Raw genomic sequence first — 27,182 nt, 5'->3', positions numbered from 1 at the left:
GTGCACTCATCAAACAGAACCGGTTTCCACTGAGACGATCTGTTGCGGAGTTGGGGGAGGGGTTGTGGGGGTGGGGGGGGGGAGGGCAGTGATAAAGAGTTAAAGCCTTTCGTTAAACTCTACACTTAAAGGTTGGCCGTCACGGTCGAACCATTGTTATGGGAGTTGGGGGGCGGGGGGGGAAGGAACTCTTTAAACAGCTACCCAGAGAGGCAGAGGCCCACATTACCGCAGCAGTGGAAAAAGTGACGCCACTCGGAGCAGGGCCAGGGAGGGGGGGTGTTCTTTCTCTGCAGATGTGTGTGTGGTGCTGTCAGGGCGTGCGTGCGTGCGTGCGTGCGTGCGAGAGTGTGTGTGTGTGTGATGAACCCAGTAGGGTTGCAATGCAAACCTTGGCGACCTGCAGCCGGTGGGGAGATGTTCCTTCAATCCCCGCCGCCCACGAGCCACTTCCGTTAACTTCTCCTCGACTTTGCTGCCGACTATTGCATTTCAGCATTTCACTGCTGAGAGACGAACGCGGCTCGGCACGTTTCAAAAGGGGGATTAAAGGCGCCGTGGGAACGGGGATGAAAGCAGGAAAGGCTAGTTTTCTGGTGAAGGAACCCTACCAACAACACAGTCTGATTCCCAATCCTGATCCCAACCCCCACAACGGTTTGAAATCCAGTAAAAATAGGCAATCTGGTAACGAGGCCGATAAGCCTCCAGTTTAATGACAGTCCAGTGACTGGTTACTATCTTTTAAAAATCATTACAACTCGCTGCGTAAAAAAATGTCTCCTCATCTCCCCTCTGGTCTTCATGATCTTGAACACCTCTGTCAAATCTCCCCTCAACCTTCTCTGCTCTAAGGAGAACAACCCCAGCTTCTCCAGTCTCTCCACATCACTGAAGTCCCTCGTCCCAGGCACCATTCTAGTAAATCTCCTCCGCACCCTCCACTTCTCTCGGTGAAAACTGGTCAGTTTACAGACGGTGCTTGAAAATGAGGCGAGGCGACCAGGCCAACGGGGCAGAATGACATTGTGGATTGTGATTATGCTTCCCAGTCAGCCCCTCCTGTTGAATAGACTCAATGGGAACATATCTCACCCGCCTTAGATGTAAACCCTGTGGTATTTTACAGGACAGTTCTAAATCTGCCCCTCGCCCGTTTAATCTTTATCGTTGAGTAGTTTATGGCCGAGAGCAGAACACAGGCAGGCTGCAGACCTGTACTAGGGCTCCCTTGATGGCTGAGCGGGTTTTAGGCGGTGAGTGGCTGAGTTACACAGAGCAGTCCGATTCTCAGGCCCCACTCCTCAGACTGCACCTAGTCAAAGGTCTCAGCAGGGGTGGTGGCAAAGGGGCTGCTACAATTGGACTCATCGGCCCTGGGTTAGGGAGGGGAAAATCAGACATCGACAACAACTTGCATTTATATAGCGCCTTTCGCTTCACAGGAGCGATTATCAAACAAAATTTGACACCGAGCCACATGAGATATTAGGACAGGTGACCAAAAGCTCGGTCAAAGAGGTAGTTTTTAAGGAGAGTCTTAAAGGAGGAGAGAGAGGTAGAGAGGAGGAGAGGTTTAGGGAGGGAATTCCAGAGCTTAGGGCCTAGACAGCTGAAGGCACAGCCGCCAATGGTGGGGTGATGAAAATCGGGGATGTACAAGAGGCAAGAATTGGAGGAGCGCAGAGATCTCGGAGAGTTGTGGGGCTGGAGGAGGTTACAGAGATAGGGAGGGGGCGAGGCCATGGAGGGATTTGAACACAGGGATGAGAATTTTAAAATTGAGGCTTTGCCGGACCAGGAGTCAATGTAGGTCAGTGAGCACAGGGGTGATGGGTGAACGGGACTTGGTGCGAGTTAGGATACGGGCAGCAGAGTTTTGGATGAGCTCAAGTTTACAGAGGGTGCAAGACAGAGGAGCCCTGCTTCTGATTGTTATGAAGTAATCCACTCTTTTAATTCAAGCCTCCTCTTTAGAAGGAGGGGTTAAGGACTAACTTTAATTTTTTTTTATATAAAACCCACAAATCAGACCTAAAGAAGAAAACCAAATCAACAAGGTCAAATAATAATCTCATTCCCCCGATCGAGGATGCAACTCCAGCCCCTGCGGTGCCCACCGGTCATGGAAAGCCTCAAGCGTACCGGCAAACACCGTGTACTCCCTCTCCAGGGCCACCCGGGCACGGAGAATGCCGCGGAAGAGAGGCAGACAGTCGGAGTGACCGCCACCACGGACCGCGTCTGACATGGACCTGTGGATGGCCACCTTAGCCAGGCCCAGGAGCAGACCCATAAGGACGTCCTCCGACTTGCCCTCCCTCACCGGGTGGCTAATGATCAGGAACGTGGGACTGAAGTGCAACCAGAACTTGAGGAGCAGCCCCCTCAAATAACAAAAACAGGGGCTGCGACCTCACACAACCCATATATACATGGAACACGGACTCACCCAGGCCGCAGAAATTACAAGCGGCCTGGGAGTCCGTGAAATGGCTCAAACGCCTGTCTGTGGGGACCACTCCGTGCAACACTCTCCCCCCCCAGATCCCCAGTGACACAGGGGAGGACTCCCACGTGGCGAGCACTCCACTGGGGACCGCCGCCTCCGCCGGACGGTAAGATGGCTATGAAGCAATCCAGTTAGAAAGTCTGTGTGCGCGTGTGCGTGCGTGTGGTCAGGGGTGGGGACACAGCTGTGATACTCCGAGTATACTGCTGACTCCGACTGTGGTGGCCACTGTGGTGAAGTGACAGAGAACACCTGCTGCCCTTGGAACTGTACCGAGTGAGGAGTCAGTCCCGACAGGAGGGAAGAAAGAAATGAAAGAACTTTCATTTCTAGAGCGTCTTTCATGACCCCAGGACGTCCCAAAGCGAATGAAGTATTTTTGCAGAGTAGTCACTGTTGTAATGTAGGAAATGGGGCAGCTAATTCACGCACAGCAAGATCCCACAAACAGCGATGTGATAATGACCAGATAATGTTTTTTAGCAATGTCAGCTGAGGGATAAATATTGGCCAGGACACCAGGGAGAACTCCCCTGCTCGTCTTTGAAGTAATGCCATGGGATCTTTTACATCCACCTGAGAGGCAGAACGGGGCCTCGGCTTAATGTCTGATCCAAAAGACGGCACCTCCGACAATGGAGCACTCCCTCAGTACTGCACTGGAAGTGTCAGTTAGATTATATGCTCAGAAGGGGAGAATAGCAAATATAAATTGCACATTATAGATATGTGCATGCCCTTCCTGTCAACTTCTGCCCATTATAAATTCCTATGTCAACATATGACAACGCAAAATCGTCGAGCAGAAATTGATAGCCAAGTTCTGCACCCATCAGGTCGGCCTCAACCGGGATCTTGGGTTCATGTCACACTACACGTAACCCCACCAGCGAACAAATGTTATCTGTTTTTAATATAACGGGTCAGTTGCTGTCTTTTCTATGTTTCTACCTCTCTATCTCTGTGTTTTTTTTTGGTGATTTGTATATTCGGAGACCTTGTAGGTAACACCTGTCTGTCTGCACACTGATTGCCTTGGCAACGGGCAGTTGAAAAAACTGTCTGTAATCACCAAGCATTTCGAGGATTTCATTTCCACAACATTCACCTGAGGAAGGAGGAAGCCTCCGAAAGCTTGTGAATTTAAAATAAAATTGCTGGACTATAACTTGGTGTTGTAAAATTGTTTACAACATATATAAGGGGAGTTGCCCGTGTAAACTCATCCTGCTACTGCCTCCTCACCACCCGAGCTGCTACCTCCCCCTCCCCCTCCCCCGCGTCACCCTGGGGACTGCCTCTCGCTGCTCCTTCCCCACATAATGCATGGAAATGGCAATTGGGGGAGGGGGGCATGGCAGTCCCTGGTGGACTGTCGTCCTGCCCACCCGTCTTACCGCCACTTCCCAAGACCGCCATACTGGAGTGGGGGGGGGGTGCTAGGTGTTGGTAATGACCCAGAGGCACCCGCCCCCCTCCATCCATGAAGAGAAAGGGCTACGTGGAGGCCTCCTCACCCTGCCTTCTGCCCCCAGCATTAAAGCTACTGCAGGCCCAGGCCTGGGCCGAGGTTCGGTGGGACCATTCCAGCCGTCTGGGCGCTCAGGCCATTACAGGGCCGCCGGGATTTTGCGGCAATGTGGTCCCTTCCGAGCAGCGGCGGTGCTGCTGGGGAGCCTGCGTCAGGGTCCCAGCAGCGTCAGAGGTCGTGCGGAAATCCCGCCAAACCTATCCCCCGCCCCCCCCCCCACAGTGCTCAGTGTCATCAGAGATGTACCAGTACACACGGCAACAAAATAGGTTGTGAATAGTGACTGGGTGGCTGTCTAGGGCAGAGTGCCCCAGAAACACCCATTCCCATTTCCTTTCAGCGTGTCAATTTGGCTCAGTTGGTAGCACCCCCACTTCAAAATCAGAGGGCGCTACAGGCTGGGCACATAATCTAGGCTGGCACTCTGATGCAGTACTGAGGGAGTGCTGCACTGTCAGATGAGGCGTTCAATTGAGACCCCCCTAACTGCCTGTTCAGATGGATGTAAAAGATCACCCTTGCGCTATTCGAAGATGAGCAGGGGAGTTCTCTTTGTGTCCTGTCCAACATTGTTCCTTCAAACAGCACTATCAAAAACAGGTTATCTGTTGATTTTATCTTCTTTGTGAGACCTCGCTGTGCACAGAGTGACTGCCCTTGACATCAAGGCAGCATTTGACCGAGTGTGGCACCAAGGAGCCCTAGTAAAATTGAAGTCAATGAGAATCAGGGGGAAAACTCTCCAGTGGCTGGAGTCATACCTAGCACAAAGGAAGATGGTAGTGGTTGTTGGAGGCCAATCATCTCAGCCCCAGGACAATGCTGCAGGAGTTCCTCAGGGCAGTGTCCTAGGCCCAACCATCTTCAGCTGCTTCATCAATGACCTTCCCTCCATCATAAGGTCAGAAATGGGGATGTTCGCTCATGATTGCACAGTGTTCAGTTCCATTCGCAACCCCTCAGATAATGAAGCAGTCCGTGCCCGCATGCAGCAAGACCTGGACAACATCCAGGCTTGGGCTCATAAGTGGCAAGTAACATTCGCGCCAGACAAGTGCCAGGCAATGACCATCTCCAACAAGAGAGAGTCTAACCACCTCTCCTTGATATTCAACAGCATTACCATTGCTGAATCCCCCACCATCAACATCCTGAGGGTCACCATTGACAAGAAACTTAACTGGACCAGCCATATAAATACTGTGGCTACAAGAGCAGGTCAGAGGCTGGGTATTCTGCGGTGAGTGTTTCACCTTCTGACTTCCCAAAGCCTTTCCACCATCTACAAGGCACAAGTCAGGAGTGTGATGGAATACTCTCCACTTGCCTGGTTGAGTGCAGCTCCAACAACACTCAAGAAGCTCGACACCATCCAAGATAAAGCAGCCGCTTGATTGGCACCCCATCCACCACCCTAAACATTCACTCCCTTCACCACCGGTGCACAGTGTGTACCATCCACAGGATGCACTGCAGCAACTCACCAAGGCTTCTTCGACAGCACCTCCCAAACCCGCGACCTCTACCACCTAGAAGGACAAGGACAGCAGGTACATGGGAACAACACCACCTGCACGTTCCCCTCCAAGTCACACACCATCCTGACTTGGAAATATATCGCCGTTCCTTCATCATCGCTGGGTCAAAATCCTGGAACTCCCTACCTATCAGCACTGTGGGAGAACCTTCACTGCAGCGGTTCAAGAAGGCGGCTCACCACCGCCTTCTCAAGGGCAATTAGGGATGGGCAATAAATGTTGGCCTCGCCAGTGACGCCCACATCCCATGAACGAATAAAAAAAAACAACTTGACTACCATGTTGGCCTACATCACACAGTGACACAGTGTTTGGACACTGGGACACATCCAGCCAGTGTTAGGACACTGGGACAAATCCAGCCAGTGTTTGGACACTGGGACACATCCAGCCGGTGTTTGGACACTGGGACACATCCAGCCAGTGTTTAGTCACTGGGACACATCCAGCCAGTGTTTAGTCACTGGGACACATCCAGCCAGGGTTTGGACACTGGGACACATCCAGCTAGTGTTTGGACACTGGGACAAATCCAGCCAGTGTTTGGACACTGGGACACATCCAGCCAGTGTTTGGACACGGGGACAAATCCAGCCAGTGTTTGGACACTGGGACACATCCAGCCAGTGTTTAGTCACTGGGACACATCCAGCCAGGGTTTGGACACTGGGACACATTCAGCCAGTGTTTGGACACTGGGACTCATCCAGCCAGTGTTTGGACACTGGGACACATCCAGCCAGTGTTAGGACACTGGGACACATCCAGTCAGTGTTTGGACACTGGGACAAATCCAGCCAGTGTTTGGACACTGGGACACATCCAGCCAGTGTTTGGACACTGGGACACATCCAGCCGGTGTTTGGACACTGGGATACATCCAGCCGGTGTTTAGACACTGGGACACATCCAGCCGGTGTTTGGACACTGGGACACATCCAGCCGGTGTTTGGACACTGGGACACATCCAGCCAGTGTTTGGACACTGGGACACATCCAGCCGGTGTTTGGACACTGGGACACATCCAGCCAGTATTTGGACACTGGGACACATCCAGCCAGTGTTTGGACACTGGGACTCATCCAGCCGGTGTTTGGACACTGGGACACATCCAGCCAGTGTTTGGACACTGGGACACATCCAGCCAGTGTTTGGACACTGGGACACATCCAGCCGGTGTTTGGACACTGGGACACATCCAGCCAGTGCTTTCACTTTTCTAAAGGCTGAGATTTGGCATTTTTAAAATCTGCTTAAATGAACCAGACGGCAGGGCTCATATTGCATTGTAAACCTGGGCAGGGTGCCAGGAGCTGAGACACCGATAGATGAGTAAGGAAACATAGCACTGGGCTTGTGATGGGGGAGGGGGAAAGAAGAGAGAAAGTGTGAGTGAGAGAGAGAGAGAGAGAGGAAGAAAGACCAGAATCCCCTGCCACACATACAGGATAGACGACAGATGGAACAGACACCCAGATACTCAGGGTCAATTGGCACCTTTACAAGGGACCTGCCTCCATATCTGGAGTAGCTATTGAGGGTTAGAGAAATATTGTAACTGCTTGACTACTTTTTCCAGGGGGGGCTGGAGAAGGAACCCCATGTTTCCTCGGCTCGAGGATCAGCGGGTGGTCTGATAGGTGGGTGTGATCCATGATGGGATAGTCAGACATGGGGTCCGTCCGGAGTGGGCCTTTCCAGCTCTGGTCCTCCTATGTTCCTACGCTCTTACATGTGTGAGAGAGAGAGAGAAAGGGAGAGAAGTAGAGAGCAAAAGAAAGAAAAAGAAAGACTGAGAGAGAAAGAGAAAGAGAATGTGGAGAGAGGGTGTGGTGCGGCATGCTCTGTGTGTGGTGTGAGTTGTGAACTACACCACTTGCTCAGTAACACTAGAAATGATTAATCAGTGGACGGGGTGCAGCTAATTGTCCTTCAAAATTACAGGTGTAGGTGACACAGTGAAGGGAGTTGCACCTTCCTATCAGGAGCAGAAATAATCAGTGGTGACGTCGGCACTTCTGGACCCTCCCCCTTTGCCTCATGATCCTCCCTGCTCCTGGTTTGACAGGGTGGGAACCCAAGGCCCCGCCACTTCACAATCTGGCAAAAGACTCAGGCAGTTATCCTTGATACCATGGTGGGTGGGTGGTGGGCGGGGGGTAGAGGGCGGCTTTTTCTGTCTTTCTGTGATTCTTCTGTAAACCTGAAGAGCCATTATTTTCTAACCTACCTGTTCGTTGCCTGCAGTGTTCCAGGTATTTGCAGGGCGTGGGTTACCAGTGCCAGGTGGACTATCTCTGGTGCCAGTTAAGGTGTTGCTGGGCATGGGTTACCTGTCCCAGGTGGACTATCTCTGGTGCTAGTTAAGGTGTTGCTGGGCATGGGTTACCTGTCCCAGGTGGACTATCTCTGGTGCCAGTTAAGGTGTTGCTGGGCATGTGTTACCTGTCCCAGGTGGACTATCTCTGGTGCCAGTTAAGGTGTTGCTGGGCATGTGTTACCTGTCCCAGGTGGACTATCTCTGGTGCTAGTTAAGGTGTTGCTGGGCATGGGTTACCTGTCCCAGGTGGACTATCTCTGGTGCCAGTTAAGGTGTTGCTGGGCATGTGTTACCTGTCCCAGGTGGACTATCTCTGGTGCTAGTTAAGGTGTTGCTGGGCATGGGTTACCTGTCCCAGGTGGACTATCTCTGGTGCCAGTTAAGGTGTTGCTGGGCATGTGTTACCTGTCCCAGGTGGACTATCTCTGGTGCCAGTTAAGGTGTTGCTGGGCGTGGGTTACCTGTGCCAGGTGGACTATCTCTGGTGCCAGTTAAGGTGTTGCTGGGCGTGGGTTACCTGTCCCAGGTGAATGTGTGTCCTTACTTATTTGCTCCCTCTGCCTGTATTTCAGAGTAAATCCTGGAGGAAGATCAAAAACATGGTGCACTGGTCACCCTTTGTGATGTCCTTCAAGAAACGGTATCCATGGATACAGCTAGCGGGACACGCAGGTAGGTAACGCACCCTGCAGATATTAGTGCTCCCAGATAAACCGTACACTTGGATTCCGTTCTGGGGTCGGGCTGGGTTAAGGAAAGTGACTGGAGATATCGAACTCAGTGTATTTTCCACTCATTAAGGAATTGGATGTCAACTTGACACCACGCAATGATTTATTGGGAACCCTCATTATCCCATCCTTTTCATCCCCCTCACTTTTTGATTCCCTCCTCTCAGGACTCTTCCTGGGATACGGTTTAACCCCCCAGTGATGGTTGTTGAACCAGATGCATATCCGAGAGTGTCTGAAAGGCCATATGAGAGCTGGGGCATTGGACAGGCTTTAGGAGCAGGGACCATAGTGATTTGTCTCCCTCCCCAACTCAGGGGTGATGAGGTTAATTATAATGTCCCAGTCCCTGAAACAACTGAGATTGGCTAATGTACAGACCAGCATTGATTGTCCCACCCTATATTCACTCTCCCACCCTATAGTCACTCTCCCACCCTATAGTCACTCTCCCACCCTATAGTCACTCGCCCACCCTATAGTCACTCTCCCACCCTATAGTCACTCTCCCACCCTATAGTCACTCGCCCACCCTATAGTCACTCTACCACCCTATAGTCACTCTCCCATCCTATAGTCACTCGCCCACCCTATAGTCATTCTCCCAGCCTATAGCCACTCTACCACCCTATAGTCACTCTCCCACCCGATAGTCACTCGCCCACCCTATAGTCACTCTACCACCCTATAGTCACTCTCCCATCCTATAGTCACTCGCCCACCCTATAGTCATTCTCCCAGCCTATAGCCACTCTACCACCCTATAGTCACTCGCCCACCCTATAGTCACTCTCCCACCCTATAGTCACTCTACCACCCTATAGTCACTCTCCCACCCTATAGTCACTCGCCCACCCTATAATCACTCTACCACCCTATAGTCACTCTACCACCCTATAGTCACTCGCCCACCCTATAGTCACTCTACCACCCTATAGTCACTCTCCCATCCTATAGTCACTCGCCCACCCTATAGTCACTCTCCCAGCCTATAGCTACTCTACCACCCGATAGTCACTCGCCCACCCTATAGTCACTCTCCCACCCTATAGTCACTCTACCACCCTATAGTCACTCTCCCACCCTATAGTCACTCGCCCACCCTATAGTCACTCTACCACCCTATAGCCATTCTCCCATCCTATAGTCACTCTACCACCCTATAGTCACTCTCCCATCCTATAGTCACTCGCCCACCCTATAGTCATTCTCCCAGCCTATAGCCACTCTACCACCCTATAGTCACTCTCCCACCCTATAGTCACTCGCCCACCCTATAGTCACTCTACCACCCTATAGTCACTCTACCATCCTGCAATCATTCTCCCATCCTATAGTCACTCTCCCACCCTATAGTCATTCTCCCACCCTATAGTCACTCTACCATCCTGCAGTCATTCTCCCACCCTATAGTCACTCTCCCACCCTATCGTCACTCTCCCACCCTATAGTCACTCTACCACCCTATAGTCACTCTACCACCCTATAGTCACTCTCCCATCCTATAGTCACTCTACCACCCTATAGTCACTCTCCCATCCTATAGTCACTCGCCCACCCTATAGTCATTCTCCCAGCCTATAGCCACTCTACCACCCTATAGTCACTCTCCCACCCTATCGTCACTCTCCCACCCTATAGTCACTCTACCACCCTATAGTCACTCTACCACCCTATAGTCACTCTCCCATCCTATAGTCACTCTACCACCCTATAGTCACTCTCCCATCCTATAGTCACTCGCCCACCCTATAGTCATTCTCCCAGCCTATAGCCACTCTACCACCCTATAGTCACTCTCCCACCCTATAGTCACTCTCCCACCCTATAGTCACTCGCCCACCCTATAGTCACTCTACCACCCTATAGTCACTCTACCATCCTGCAATCATTCTCCCATCCTATAGTCACTCTCCCACCCTATAGTCACTCTCCCACCCTATCGTCACTCTCCCACCCTATAGTCACTCTACCACCCTATAGTCACTCTACCACCCTATAGTCACTCTCCCACCCTATATTCACTCTCCCACCCTATAGTCACTCTCCCAGCCTATAGCCACTCTACCACCCTATCGTCACTCGCCCACCCTATAGTCATTCTCCCACCCTATAGTCATTCTCCCACCCTATAGTCATTCTCCCACCCTATAGTCACTCTCCCACCCTATAGTCACTCTCCCACCCTATAGTCACTCGCCCACCCTATAGTCACTCTACCACCCTATAGTCACTCTACCATCCTGCAGTCATTCTCCCATCCTATAGTCACTCTACCATCCTGCAGTCATTCTCCCATCCTATAGTCACTCTCCCACCCTATAGTCACTCTCCCACCCTATCGTCACTCTCCCACCCTATAGTCACTCTACCACCCTATAGTCACTCTCCCACCCTATATTCACTCTCCAATCCAAAAGTCACTCTACCACCTTATAGTCACTCTACCACCCTATATTCACTCTCCCATCCTATAGTCACTCTCCCACCCTATAGTCACTCTACCACCCCATAGTCACTCTCCCACCCTATAGTCACTCGCCCACCCTATAGTCACTCGCCCACCCTATAGTCACTCTACCACCCAATAGTCACTCTACCACCCTATAGCCACTCTACCACCCTATAGTCACTCGCCCACACTATAGTCACTCTCCCACCCTATAGTCACTCTACCACCCTATAGTCACTCTCCCACCCTATAGTCACTCGCCCACCCTATAGTCACTCTACCACCCTATAGTCACTCGCCCACCCTATAGTCACTCTACCACCCTATAGTCACTCTCCCATCCTATAGTCACTCGCCCACCCTATAGTCATTCTCCCAGCCTATAGCCACTCTACCACCCTATAGTCACTCTCCCACCCTATAGTCACTCGCCCACCCTATAGTCACTCTACCACCCTATAGTCACTCTACCATCCTGCAGTCATTCTCCCATCCTATAGTCACTCTCCCATCCTGCAGTCATTCTCCCACCCTATCGTCACTCTCCCACCCTATCGTCACTCTCCCACCCTATAGTCACTCTCCCACCCTATCGTCACTCTCCCACCCTATCGTCACTCTCCCACCCTATAGTCACTCTACCACCCTATAGTCACTCTACCACCCTATAGTCACTCTACCACCCTATATTCACTCTCCCACCCTATAGTCACTCTCCCAGCCTATAGCCACTCTACCACCCTATAGTCACTCGCCCACCCTATAGTCATTCTCCCACCCTATAGTCATTCTCCCACCCTATAGTCATTCTCCCATCCTATAGTCACTCGCCCACCCTATAGTCATTCTCCCAGCCTATAGCCACTCTACCACCCTATAGTCACTCTCCCACCCGATAGTCACTCGCCCACCCTATAGTCACTCTACCACCCTATAGTCACTCTCCCATCCTATAGTCACTCGCCCACCCTATAGTCATTCTCCCAGCCTATAGCCACTCTACCACCCTATAGTCACTCGCCCACCCTATAGTCACTCTCCCACCCTATAGTCACTCTACCACCCTATAGTCACTCTCCCACCCTATAGTCACTCGCCCACCCTATAGTCACTCTACCACCCTATAGTCACTCTACCACCCTATAGTCACTCGCCCACCCTATAGTCACTCTACCACCCTATAGTCACTCTCCCATCCTATAGTCACTCGCCCACCCTATAGTCACTCTCCCAGCCTATAGCTACTCTACCACCCTATAGTCACTCGCCCACCCTATAGTCACTCTCCCACCCTATAGTCACTCTACCACCCTATAGTCACTCTCCCACCCTATAGTCACTCGCCCACCCTATAGTCACTCTACCACCCTATCGCCACTCTCCCATCCTATAGTCACTCTACCACCCTATAGTCACTCTCCCATCCTATAGTCACTCGCCCACCCTATAGTCATTCTCCCAGCCTATAGCCACTCTACCACCCTATAGTCACTCTCCCACCCTATAGTCACTCGCCCACCCTATAGTCACTCTACCACCCTATAGTCACTCTACCATCCTGCAATCATTCTCCCATCCTATAGTCACTCTCCCACCCTATAGTCATTCTCCCACCCTATAGTCACTCTACCATCCTGCAGTCATTCTCCCATCCTATAGTCACTCTCCCACCCTATAGTCACTCTCCCACCCTATCGTCACTCTCCCACCCTATAGTCACTCTACCACCCTATAGTCACTCTACCACCCTATAGTCACTCTCCCATCCTATAGTCACTCTACCACCCTATAGTCACTCTCCCATCCTATAGTCACTCGCCCACCCTATAGTCATTCTCCCAGCCTATAGCCACTCTACCACCCTATAGTCACTCTCCCACCCTATAGTCACTCGCCCACCCTATAGTCACTCTACCACCCTATAGTCACTCTACCATCCTGCAATCATTCTCCCATCCTATAGTCACTCTCCCACCCTATAGTCACTCTCCCACCCTATCGTCACTCTCCCACCCTATAGTCACTCTACCACCCTATAGTCACTCTACCACCCTATAGTCACTCTCCCACCCTATATTCACTCTCCCACCCTATAGTCACTCTCCCAGCCTATAGCCACTCTACCACCCTATCGTCACTCGCCCACCCTATAGTCATTCTCCCACCCTATAGTCATTCTCCCACCCTATAGTCATTCTCCCACCCTATAGTCACTCTCCCACCCTATAGTCACTCGCCCACCCTATAGTCACTCTACCACCCTATAGTCACTCTACCATCCTGCAGTCATTCTCCCATCCTATAGTCACTCTACCATCCTGCAGTCATTCTCCCATCCTATAGTCACTCTCCCACCCTATAGTCACTCTCCCACCCTATCGTCACTCTCCCACCCTATAGTCACTCTACCACCCTATAGTCACTCTCCCACCCTATATTCACTCTCCAATCCAAAAGTCACTCTACCACCTTATAGTCACTCTACCACCCTATATTCACTCTCCCATCCTATAGTCACTCTCCCACCCTATAGTCACTCTACCACCCTATAGTCACTCTCCCACCCTATAGTCACTCGCCCACCCTATAGTCACTCGCCCACCCTATAGTCACTCTATCACCCAATAGTCACTCTACCACCCTATAGCCACTCTACCACCCTATAGTCACTCGCCCACACTATAGTCACTCTCCCACCCTATAGTCACTCTACCACCCTATAGTCACTCTCCCACCCTATAGTCACTCGCCCACCCTATAGTCACTCTACCACCCTATAGTCACTCGCCCACCCTATAGTCACTCTACCACCCTATAGTCACTCTCCCATCCTATAGTCACTCGCCCACCCTATAGTCATTCTCCCAGCCTATAGCCACTCTACCACCCTATAGTCACTCTCCCACCCTATAGTCACTCGCCCACCCTATAGTCACTCTACCACCCTATAGTCACTCTACCATCCTGCAGTCATTCTCCCATCCTATAGTCACTCTCCCATCCTGCAGTCATTCTCCCACCCTATAGTCACTCTCCCACCCTATCGTCACTCTCCCACCCTATAGTCACTCTCCCACCCTATCGTCACTCTCCCACCCTATCGTCACTCTCCCACCCTATAGTCACTCTACCACCCTATAGTCACTCTACCAACCTATAGTCACTCTACCACCCTATATTCACTCTCCCACCCTATAGTCACTCTCCCAGCCTATAGCCACTCTACCACCCTATAGTCACTCGCCCACCCTATAGTCATTCTCCCACCCTATAGTCATTCTCCCACCCTATAGTCATTCTCCCATCCTATAGTCACTCTACCATCCTGCAGTCATTCTCCCATCCTATAGTCACTCTCCCACCCTATAGTCATTCTCCCATCCTATAGTCACTCTACCATCCTGCAGTCATTCTCCCATCCTATAGTCACTCTCCCACCCTATAGTCATTCTCCCATCCTATAGTCACTCTACCATCCTGCAGTCATTCTCCCACCCTATCGTCACTCTCCCACCCTATAGTCACTGTACCACCCTATAGTCACTCTCCCACCCTATATTCACTCTCCCACCCTATATTCACTCTACCACCTTATAGTCACTCTACCACCCGATAGTCACTCTCCCACCCTATAGTCACTCTCCCACCCTATCGTCACTCTCCCACCCTATAGTCACTGTACCACCCTATAGTCACTCTCCCACCCTATATTCACTCTCCCATCCTATAGTCACTCTCCCACCCTATAGTCACTCTACCACCCTATAGTCACTCTCCCACCCTATAGTCACTCGCCCACCCTATAGTCACTCTACCACCCTATAGTCACTCTACCACCCTATAGTCACTCTCCCATCCTATAGTCACTCGCCCACCCTATAGTCATTCTCCCAGCCTATAGCCACTCTACCACCCTATAGTCACTCGCCCACCCTATAGTCACTCTCCCACCCTATAGTCACTCTACCACCCTATAGTCACTCTCCCACCCTATAGTCACTCGCCCACCCTATAGTCACTCTACCACCCTATAGTCACTCTCCCATCCTATAGTCACTCGCCCACCCTATAGTCATTCTCCCAGCCTATAGCCACTCTACCACCCTATAGTCACTCTCCCACCCTATAGTCACTCTACCACCCTATAGTCACTCTCCCACCCTATATTCACTCTCCCACCCTATAGTCACTCTCCCAGCCTATAGCCACTCTACCACCCTATAGTCACTCGCCCACCCTATAGTCATTCTCCCACCCTATAGTCATTCTCCCATCCTATAGTCACTCTACCATCCTGCAATCATTCTCCCATCCTATAGTCACTCTCCCACCCTATAGTCATTCTCCCACCCTATAGTCACTCTACCATCCTGCAGTCATTCTCCCATCCTATAGTCACTCTCCCACCCTATAGTCACTCTCCCACCCTATAGTCACTCTCCCACCCTATAGTCACTCTCCCATCCTATAGTCACTCTACCACCCTATAGTCACTCTCCCACCCTATATTCACTCTCCAATCCTATAGTCACTCTCCCACCCTATATTCACTCTCCCACCCTATATTCACTCTCCCACCCTATAGTCACTCTCCCACCCTATAGTCACTCTCCCACCCTATAGTCACTCTCCCATCCTATAGTCACTCTACCACCCTATAGTCACTCTCCCACCCTATATTCACTCTCCAATCCTATAGTCACTCTCCCACCCTATAGTCACTCTACCACCCTATAGTCATTCTCCCATCCTATAGTCACTCTCCCACCCTATAGTCACTCTCCCACCCTATAGTCACGCTCCCATCCTATAGTCACTCTACCACCCTATAGTCACTCTCCCACCCTATATTCACTCTCCAATCCTATAGTCACTCTCCCACCCTATATTCACTCTCCAACCCTATATTCACTCTCCCACCCTATGGTCACTCTCCCACCCTATAGTCACTCTACCACCCTATAGTCACTCTCCCACCCTATAGTCACTCTCCCACCCTATGGTCACTCTCCCACCCTATAGTCACTCTACCACCCTATAGTCACTCTCCCACCCTATATTCACTCTCCAATCCAAAAGTCACTCTACCACCCTATAGTCACTCTCCCACCCTATAGTCACTCTCCCACCCTATGGTCACTCTCCCACCCTATAGTCACTCTACCACCCTATAGTCACTCTACCATCCTGCAGTCATTCTCCCATCCTATAGTCACTCTCCCATCCTGCAGTCATTCTCCCACCCTATAGTCACTCTCCCACCCTATCGTCACTCTCCCACCCTATAGTCACTCTCCCACCCTATCGTCACTCTCCCACCCTATCGTCACTCTCCCACCCTATAGTCACTCTACCACCCTATAGTCACTCTACCACCCTATAGTCACTCTACCACCCTATATTCACTCTCCCACCCTATAGTCACTCTCCCAGCCTATAGCCACTCTACCACCCTATAGTCACTCGCCCACCCTATAGTCATTCTCCCACCCTATAGTCATTCTCCCACCCTATAGTCATTCTCCCATCCTATAGTCACTCTACCATCCTGCAGTCATTCTCCCATCCTATAGTCACTCTCCCACCCTATAGTCATTCTCCCATCCTATAGTCACTCTACCATCCTGCAGTCATTCTCCCATCCTATAGTCACTCTCCCACCCTATAGTCATTCTCCCATCCTATAGTCACTCTACCATCCTGCAGTCATTCTCCCACCCTATCGTCACTCTCCCACCCTATAGTCACTGTACCACCCTATAGTCACTCTCCCACCCTATATTCACTCTCCAATCCAAAAGTCACTCTACCACCTTATAGTCACTCTACCACCCTATAGTCACTCTCCCACCCTATAGTCACTCTCCCACCCTATCGTCACTCTCCCACCCTATAGTCACTGTACCACCCTATAGTCACTCTCCCACCCTATATTCACTCTCCCATCCTATAGTCACTCTCCCACCCTATAGTCACTCTACCACCCTATAGTCACTCTCCCACCCTATAGTCACTCGCCCACCCTATAGTCATTCTCCCAGCCTATAGCCACTCTACCACCCTATAGTCACTCGCCCACCCTATAGTCACTCTCCCACCCTATAGTCACTCTACCACCCTATAGTCACTCTCCCACCCTATAGTCACTCGCCCACCCTATAGTCACTCTACCACCCTATAGTCACTCTCCCATCCTATAGTCACTCGCCCACCCTATAGTCATTCTCCCAGCCTATAGCCACTCTACCACCCTATAGTCACTCTCCCACCCTATAGTCACTCGCCCACCCTATCGTCATTCTCCCATCCTATAGTCACTCTACCATCTTGCAGTCATTCTCCCATCCTATAGTCACTCTCCCACCCTATAGTCACTCTCCCACCCTATCGTCACTCTCCCACCCTATAGTCACTCTACCACCCTATAGTCACTCTACCACCCTATAGTCACTCTCCCACCCTATATTCACTCTCCCACCCTATAGTCACTCTCCCAGCCTATAGCCACTCTACCACCCTATAGTCACTCGCCCACCCTATACTCATTCTCCCACCCTATAGTCATTCTCCCATCCTATAGTCACTCTACCATCCTGCAATCATTCTCCCATCCTATAGTCACTCTCCCACCCTATAGTCATTCTCCCACCCTATAGTCACTCTACCATCCTGCAGTCATTCTCCCATCCTATAGTCACTCTCCCACCCTATAGTCACTCTCCCACCCTATAGTCACTCTCCCACCCTATAGTCACTCTACCACCCTATAGTCACTCTCCCACCCTATATTCACTCTCCAATCCTATAGTCACTCTCCCACCCTATATTCACTCTCCCACCCTATATTCACTCTCCCACCCTATAGTCACTCTCCCACCCTATAGTCACTCTCCCACCCTATAGTCACTCTCCCATCCTATAGTCACTCTACCACCCTATAGTCACTCTCCCACCCTATATTCACTCTCCAATCCTATAGTCACTCTCCCACCCTATAGTCACTCTACCACCCTATAGTCATTCTCCCATCCTATAGTCACTCTCCCACCCTATAGTCACTCTCCCACCCTATAGTCACGCTCCCATCCTATAGTCACTCTACCACCCTATAGTCACTCTCCCACCCTATATTCACTCTCCAATCCTATAGTCACTCTCCCACCCTATATTCACTCTCCAACCCTATATTCACTCTCCCACCCTATGGTCACTCTCCCACCCTATAGTCACTCTACCACCCTATAGTCACTCTCCCACCCTATAGTCACTCTCCCACCCTATAGTCACTCTCCCACCCTATATTCACTCTCCAACCCTATATTCACTCTCCCACCCTATGGTCACTCTCCCACCCTATAGTCACTCTACCACCCTATAGTCACTCTCCCACCCTATAGTCACTCTCCCACCCTATGGTCACTCTCCCACCCTATAGTCACTCTACCACCCTATAGTCACTCTCCCACCCTATATTCACTCTCCAATCCAAAAGTCACTCTACCACCTTATAGTCACTCTACCACCCTATAGTCACTCTCCCATCCTGTAGTCACTCTCCCACCCTATAGTCATTCTCCCATCCTATAGGCACTCTCCCACCCTATAGTCACTCTCCCACCCTATAGTCACTCTCCCACCCTATAGTCACCCTCCCACCCTATAAGACCATAAGTGAAAGGAGCAGGAATAGGCCATTCGGCCCCTCGAGCCTGCTCCGCCATTTAATGAGATCATGGCTGATCTGATTTTTACCTCAACTCCACTTTCCCGCCCTTTCCCCATATCCTTTGACTCCCTTGCTGATCAAAAATTTGTCTAACTCAGCCTTGAATGTATTCAATGACTCAGCCTATAGTCACTCTCCCAACCTATATTCACTCTCCCATCCTATAGTGACTCTACCACCCTACAGTCATTCTCCCACCCTATAGTCACTCTCCCATCCTATAGTCATTCTCCCACCCTATAGTCACTCTCCCACCCTATAGTCACTCTCCAATCCTATAGTCACTGTTCCATCCTATAGTCACTCTCCAATCCTATAGTCACTGTTCCATCCTATAGTCACTCTCCAATCCTATAGTCACTCTCCAGTCCTATAGTCACTCTCCCGTCCTATAGTCACTCTCCCGTCCTATAGTCACTCTCCCGTCCTATAGTCACTCTCCCATCCTATAGTCATTCTCCCACCCTATAGTCACTCTCCCACCCTATAGTCATTCTCCCATCCTATAGTCACTCTACCACCCTATAGTCACTCTCCAATCCTATAGTCACTGTTCCATCCTATAGTCACTCTCCAATCCTATAGTCACTGTTCCATCCTATAGTCACTCTCCAATCCTATAGTCACTCTCCAGTCCTATAGTCACTCTCCCGTCCTATAGTCACTCTCCCGTCCTATAGTCACTCACCCGTCCTATAGTCACTCTCCCGTCCTGTAGTCACTCTCCCGTCCTATAGTCACTCTCCCGTCCTATAGTCACTCTCCCGTCCTATAGTCACTCTCCCGTCCTATAGCCACTGTCCCATCCTAAGGTCACTGTCCCATCCTGAGGTCACTGTACTGGAAATGCAAAGCAATTTAAAAACAAACCAAGACGTAACGGCCCTGATTTCACTTGGTGCCTGTTGTCTGGGTCAGTTAAAGAGTCAGTATCGCCCTGATTTGTAGAATGCAACCCGATCCCAACTGCTTCCTTTGCTCCGATGCTACTGGGGAAAGGGTGCGAGGCAGATTCCCCGAGACGTTACCGGGGATGAAAGGGTGACATGACTGTCAAATCAAAACGCACTTATGCTCTCCGTTCTCCACTGTTTAATGAAGGGGTTAACTTTTGGTGAAACTGAGAATTAATTAAAAATACTAAATGATTATTCCCTAGAAGTACTCATGAGGAAGCACTCGTAACGCATCACCTGTCGTAGGAGGGCTGCATGGGTGAAAGAAAGAACTTCCATTCATATAGTGCCTTTCACAACGTCCAAAGACCTTTACAACCAATGAAGTGCTTTTTGAAGTGTAGACACTGTTGTAATGCAGAAAATGCAGCAGCCAATTTGCGCACAGCAAGATCCCACAAACAACAATGTGTTAATGACCAGATAATCTGTTTTTTTCAGTAATATTGGTTGAGGGATAAATACTGGACTGAACACTGGGGAGAACTCCCCTGCTCCTCTTCAAAATAGTGCCATGGAATCTTTGATGTCCACCTGAGAGGGCAGACCTGTTTAAATTCTTCTCCAAGAGACAGCACCTCTGACAGTGAAGCACTCCCTTAGTACTGCACTGGTAGGGTTAGCCTGGATTATGTGCTCAAGTCTCTGGAGGGGGACTTTTGAACCAATGACCTTCAGACTCGGAGGAGAGAGTGCGACGCACTGAACCACAGCCGATACCTTTAAATTTTAACATCACTTGCATAGATATTCTAGACAGGCTTCAAACCCTCAGGGACGGATGCTGCATTGCCCAGGGAGTATCTGGGGTCCGGACGTAGAGTGTGCTGACAGGAAGCATGAGAGAGCCCGGGGAAACCAGGGGAAGTCCCACTGGATTTGGAGACAAGCCAACGTTTCAAACAGGGCAACAAAACAAACCTGGTAACTGGGAGTTTTACATCAACAACAGGTTAAGGGATGGAATCGGTGATTAGGGAGAAAGCTTAGGGTCACCTATAGACAAATAAGCTCGGAAGTGGGAGTTAAGGGGTCTTCAGAAGAGGGAAGTTACTGCCTGGCTGACCTCTGAGGTGTTTATGAGGGAGTTACATCTATAGCGGGCTCCGGGAAGCTGTACGAGGCAGTGAACCTGGACTTGTGGAAAGCCTTTGATAAAGTTCCACATGAGAGGCTGCTACACAATGGGTCTCCTCGGTAAAAGCTGGAGGTGGGTAAGGAATTGGCTGAAAGAGAGGGAAGAGCAGGCATTAGTTAGGGGATTGAAGTCAGCCAGGGGTGGGGGGGGGGGGTGCGTGGGGGAGGTGCTGAGTGTACGGCCCCAGGGTTCAGTGCCTGGATCCAGGCCTGGATTCAGAAATACGACACAAGGCGCGTAAGCCCACCTCTAGATCAATGAAGCCACCCTTCACTGTTCTGTGACCCTCTCCGACGCAGGTAGTTTCAAGGCCGGGGCCAACGGCAAGATCTTGAAGAAGCACTGTGAGTGCGAGCAGCGTTGCCTGGCCCGCTTGATGTCCGACGCTCTGCGGCCCTACGTGCCAGCTTACCACGGCGAGGTGGAGAAGGACGGTGAAAGGTACAACCAGATGGACGACCTGCTGGCGGAGTTCGACCTGCCCTGCGTGATGGACTGCAAAATGGGAGTGAGGTGAGTCGGCCCGTCCCCTGGTCCCTGATCCTTAGAACATTAGGAACAGGAGTAGGCCCATTCGGCCCCTCGGGCTCTTTTGCCATTCAGTGAGATCATGGCTGATCTGCACCTCAACCCCATTTGCCCACCTTAGCTCCATATGCCACGATACCCTTTCCCAACAAAAAATCTATCGCTCTCAGTCTTAACATTTTCAATTGACCCCCAGCATCCACCGCCTTTAGGGGCTGCAACACTTCTGCTCCTAAGGGAGCCTCAAAAAGCCCCCATAGTTGTCAAAGTAATTAATCCCCTGCAGGATCAATTATTTTAGCCTTGGTAAGTCTTGGGGCCTGTAGAAAGGCCTCAGTGGAGCTCAGGGTAAGGTCACCAACTCTGGTCGGGTAGATCTCCGGAGGTTTCACCACATGACCTCCCCGCCCCCCCCCCCCCACACACTTCCGCCATTGGTCCTTCCTCCCGGCGCCCCCTGCCTTCCCACGGCCAATTGGAAAGCGAACAGACTCCTTCTTACCCGATTGGATGAATCTTGACCGTCAGTCAAACAGCTTTTCCCCATCGCCAATATTTTTATAACCAATAAAATGAAAGTGTTCAAGGAAAATGAAAAGAACCCGATCGTGTTTACTGCCCCGGTGATTTTTCTCTTGGGTTGCTGGTGACCTGGCGATTGGTTTGTAATTCCTGGACACTCCTAAGCTCAGGTCAGTTCTCTTTCTCCACTCCCCTGTTAAAAGCTTTCACCGCTATTTCTGGTTAGGCGTTCCGTGCCTTAACAACCCTATTTGTCTGTGAAAAGGAACCTTGTTCTTTTGATGATGATCTGAAGTTGATGCTCCCCCTAGTTACCAACTCAATGGCCAATGGAAAGAGTTTCCTCCCGATTTACCTCACCGCACAGGTGAACATGCCCGCTTGGGGCAGGGTACCGAGGGGCAGACTGGGCCTATCGGCCGGTCGCCCTGTCCCCACCAGCAAAAGAGTCAACGTTTCCAAGAGAAGAGGGGGAGGGGGGGGGGGGGCGGGGGATGGGCAGGAAATAAAAATGACCCCACCAACCCCAACTCCTCAACATGGCGATTGCGGTCTTCACAGAACGTACCTGGAAGAGGAGTTGACCAAGGCGAGGAAGAAGCCCAGCCTGAGGAGGGACATGTACCAGAAGATGGTGGAGGTGGACCCTGAGGCACCGACAGAAGAGGAGCAGGCACAGCGCGCGGTCACCAAGCCCCGGTACATGCAGTGGAGAGAGACAATCAGCTCCACCTCCACGCTGGGCTTCAGGATCGAAGGGGTCAAGGTGAGTGAGCAAACCACTTTATCCCGTCTAACACGAAAGTTTTCAAACTTACAGCGGCGGTGGCGGCGGTGGCGGTGGGGCTCTACCAGGGTCCTCGAGGTCATCCCCATATCCGCTGACTTCACAAGAATGTGATTGGTGTTGCTCCCTCTTAATAAAAACACGTCTGCAGTGAGAGGACCGTCAGTCTGAGGTGCCGTTTTTCGGATGAGACATTAAACCGAGGCCCCGTCTGCCCTCTCAGGTGGACGTAAAAAGATCCTACGGCCACTGTTCGAAGAAGAGCAGGGGAGTTCTCCCCGGTGCCCTGGACAATATCGATCCCTCCACCAACACCAGAAAGGCCCTATATATAAGTACAAGTCCTTTCCTACATAAGAACATAAGAACATAAGAAATAGGAGCAGGAGTAGGCCATTCTGCCCCTCGAGCCTGCTCCACCATTCAATCAGATCATGGCTGATCTTCGACCTCAACTCCACTTTCCCGCCCGATCCCCATATCCCTTGATTCCCCTAGACTCCAAAAATCTATCCATCTCAGTCTTCCTACCCAATCAGCTGAATTGTTTTTGAAATGGGAGGTAGGTGTGTGCAGCGAGGGTTAATGAAACAATCCTCTGCCCTGTGACAATGGGTGAGATACGGCCTGCGATTCCTATGCGGTGTGTGGGTGGTTGTATGAAGTGAGGGGACTGAGGAGACCCCCTTGTAACAAGCCTCTTTACAGCTTCCGGCCAACACTTAATACTCGGGTTTTGTTGGGAGGAGGGAGGGGGAGGGTCTCCATATGAGGTCAGGTCTAGTGGTCTTTCTCACAACAGCCATTAAAGAAAATAACTTCTAATCGCAATGCGGATGTGCTGATATTTATTGACAGTGGGACATTGGTAAAGGAAAATCTCTGAGATAAGAGTCTCAGGAACAAGTGCAGTTTGTTGCCACATTATCCTTTCACCTTTCAGGCTTGGCCTTCATCAGACTGATGGGACAGAAGTCTCTCTCGGCCTGTTGTACAGGTCACTCTTAGCCCAGTGTGTATGGATGTGTGTGTGTGTGTGTGTGTGTGTCTGTGTCTGTGTGTGAGTGTGTGCGTGCGCGCATGCGCGTGCTTGTGAAAGTGTGTGCACGTGCTTGTACATGTGTGTGTGCGTGCTTGTGAATGTGTTTGCGCATGCTCGTGAATGTGTGTGTGTGTGTTTGTGCATGTATGTGCGCATGCTCATGAATGTGTGTGCGCACTTGTAAATGTGTGCATGCTTGTAAATGTGTGTTGCACGCTTGTGAATGTGTGTGCGCACTCATGAATGTGTGTGTAAGTGCGTCCTTGTTAATGCGTGTGTAAGTGCATGCTTGTGAACGTGTGCGTGTGTATGAGTGCATGCTTGTGAACGTGTGCATGTGTAAGTGCATGCTTGTGAACGTGTGCGTGTGTATGAGTGCATGCTTGTGAACGTGTGCGTGTGTAAGTGCATGCTTGTGAACGTGTGCATGTGTATGAGTGCATGCTTGTGAACGTGTGCGTGTGTATGAGTGCATGCTTGTGAACGTGTGCGTGTGTAAGTGCATGCTTGTGAACGTGTGCATGTGTATGAGTGCATGCTTGTGAACGTGTGCGTGTGTAAGTGCATGCTTGTGAACGTGTGCGTGTGTATGAGTGCATGCTTGTGAACGTGTGCGTGTGTAAGTGCATGCTTGTGAACGTGTGCATGTGTATGAGTGCATGCTTGTGAACGTGTGCGTGTGTAAGTGCATGCTTGTGAACGTGTGCGTGTGTATGAGTGCATGCTTGTGAACGTGTGCGTGTGTATACGAGTGAACGTCTATGTGTGTGTGCACACTCCCCTTGCTGGCCTCTATTGGTTCCCTAGCCCCCAGTGCATTGAATTCCAAATCAACGTCTTTGTTTAGAAATCGGTGCATCATTTCGGCCCAACATCCCAGCTCATGCCGACTGCCACTCTATGTTGCTCTCTCCCCTTCCCTCTACTCTACCATCAGTAGCAGGGCCTTCAGCCAGAATTCCCTCACCCTCTGGAACTCTCTCTCCCCGCCTTCAAAATCCTTTTTAAAACCCGCCCCATTCGACAGTGCCTGTAGCCGGCTTCTCTCACCCTCTCCTGCTCCGTGTCGAGTGCCTCCCAACACCATGGCACGTTCAGGGTCACCTTATCGACATAAATCTACTTGCCAGCCAAATGTCTGGGTCAGATCAGGTCAAAGGCATAACTCTGCCATTCAAAACAAAAAGTGAACAGATCAGCAGATGAGTCATCAGCGGGTGAAGCTATGGGAACAGTAACCACGGAAACTGTGTGAATTCTCCTTCCTTCAAAAGCCTCCTCAGAATCTGACACTTCCGACCGTGCCTTCACCCCCACTCGATGCCCTGTTACCACTCGGTGCCCGCTCTGTATGGGTGAGACGCTAAACCGAGGCCCCGTCTGCCCTCTCAGGCGGACGTAAAAGATCCCATGACACTATTTCGAAGAAGAGCAGGGGAGTTCTTCCTGGTGTTGGCCAATATTTATCCCTCAACCAACACCTAAAAACAGATTATCTGGTCATTATCACATCGCTGTCTGTGGGATCTTGCTGTGCGCAAATTGGCTGCCGCGTTTCCTACATTGCAACGGTGACTACACTTCAAAAAGTACTTAATTGGCTGTGGAGTGCTCTGGGACGTCCCGAGGTTGTGAAAGACACTATAGAAATACAAGTCCTTCCTCTATCTGTGGAAAGTGGTGCAGTTTCTCCCAGTGAGCGCTTCCTACATCAATTACTGTGCTGTGGCTGGCCGTGGTCTCCGTGGTTACAGTATGCAGGGGATTAAAGACTCCTGTATTTCCATTCTTGCTCTAAATTAAGCCGCTGGGCCTTTTTTTGTTTTTTCTCCCCTCCTCCTCCTCCCCCCCCCCGCCCCCCCCCACCGCACACAGGAATGTCTGTCTCTGGCATTTCTGTTCAGTAAAGCAGCCGTACGTGACAGAGTCTGAAGGGGTCAAGTGCTGAGGCGGGCCTACAGGCCTCAGGCTGTTTAACAGCGAAACAAATAAGCAGCAGGGAATATCCCTTCCTTTGTTCCGACTGCCCACTGCGGGGGTGGGGGAGGGGGACGGGTGAGAGAGGCGGAAAGATTTAGGGAGGGAATTCCAGAGGTTAGGGCCCACCGCACCAAACTGCCCTGATCTCAGCGCTCTATGGAACGCTCTGTATGGAGCGGCTACCAGGCTGGCTGCTGTGACGAATGGGAAAGAGATGCACTGGTGCAGTATTAGGTGTGAAGTTTCCCCTGGCTGGAGAGTCTAGAACAATAGAGGGCACAGTCTCAGGATAAGGGGTCGGCCATTTAAGACTGAGATGAGGAGGAATTTCTTCACTCGGAGGGTCGTGAATCTTTGGAATTCCCTACCCCAGAGGGCAGTGGAGGCTCAGTCGTTGAGTATATTCAAGGCTGAGATTGATAGATTTTTGGACAAACACAAATTCACACACAAACACACTCTCATACACACACTCACACTCTCATACACACACTCACACTCTCATACACACACTCACACTCTCATACACACACAAACACACTCTCATACACACACAAACACACTCTCATACACACACTCACACTCTCATACACACACTCACACTCTCATACACACACTCACACTCTCATACACACACAAACACACTCTCATACACACACTCACACTCTCATACACACACAAACACACTCTCATACACACACAAACACACTCTCATACACACACTCACACTCTCATACACACACTCACACTCTCATACACACACAAACACACTCATACACACACTCACACACTCTCATACACACACTCACACTCTCATACACACACTCACACTCTCATACACACACTCACACTCTCATACACACACAAACACACTCTCATACACACACTCACACTCTCATACACACACTCACACTCTCATACACACACTCACACTCTCATACACACACTCACACTCTCATACACACACAAACACACTCTCATACACACACAAACACACTCTCATACACACACTCACACTCATACACACACTCACACTCTCATACACACACTCACACTCTCATACACACACAAACACACTCTCATACACACACTCACACTCTCATACACACACTCACACTCTCATACACACACTCACACTCTCATACACACACTCACACTCTCATACACACACAAACACACTCTCATACACACACTCACCTCCTCTCATACACACACAAACACACTCTCATACACACACTCACACTCTCATACACACACAAACACACTCTCATACACACACTCACACCCAAGTTTCTCCCCTGAAGGCACTGACTCCTTGCTGGGTACAGATCCATCAGCACTGAGCCCCTCCGCCACCTTGGGCAGGTGGCCCTGCCTTATGTGTCAGCCTGACCGTGAGCGTTGGCAGGGGGTTCGAC

General features: G+C 50.8%; 1 protein-coding gene across 1 annotated transcript; it reads left to right on the top strand.

Moving 5' to 3' along the window:
- Positions 1–3,964: 3,964 nt before the first annotated feature.
- Positions 3,965–22,856, top strand: LOC137311609 (inositol-trisphosphate 3-kinase B-like). Its single transcript, XM_067978707.1, has 4 exons — positions 3,965–4,210; positions 8,475–8,578; positions 21,209–21,418; positions 22,517–22,856. Exons 1-4 carry the CDS (start codon positions 3,965–3,967, stop codon positions 22,854–22,856), a joined length of 900 nt encoding a protein of 299 aa, XP_067834808.1.
- The last annotated feature ends 4,326 nt before the right edge of the window (positions 22,857–27,182 follow it).

This window comes from Heptranchias perlo, unplaced genomic scaffold (genome assembly GCF_035084215.1).
Source record: "Heptranchias perlo isolate sHepPer1 unplaced genomic scaffold, sHepPer1.hap1 HAP1_SCAFFOLD_364, whole genome shotgun sequence".
NCBI classification, from domain to species: Eukaryota; Metazoa; Chordata; class Chondrichthyes; order Hexanchiformes; family Hexanchidae; genus Heptranchias; species Heptranchias perlo.
Note: the sequence above shows the minus strand (reverse complement) of the source record. Positions and strands in the feature narration are given on the sequence as shown.

Excerpts from the sequence above, each read along its gene's own strand:
- LOC137311609 (XM_067978707.1), top strand. The coding sequence starts at position 3,965 with ATGACCCAGAGGCACCCGCCCCCCTCCATCCATGAAGAGAAAGGGCTA. Across the intron at positions 4,211-8,474 it reads TGCGTCAGGGTCCCAGCAGC|AGTAAATCCTGGAGGAAGAT; the intron begins GTCAGAGGTCGT and ends CCTGTATTTCAG. Across the intron at positions 8,579-21,208 it reads CTAGCGGGACACGCAGGTAG|TTTCAAGGCCGGGGCCAACG; the intron begins GTAACGCACCCT and ends CGACGCAGGTAG.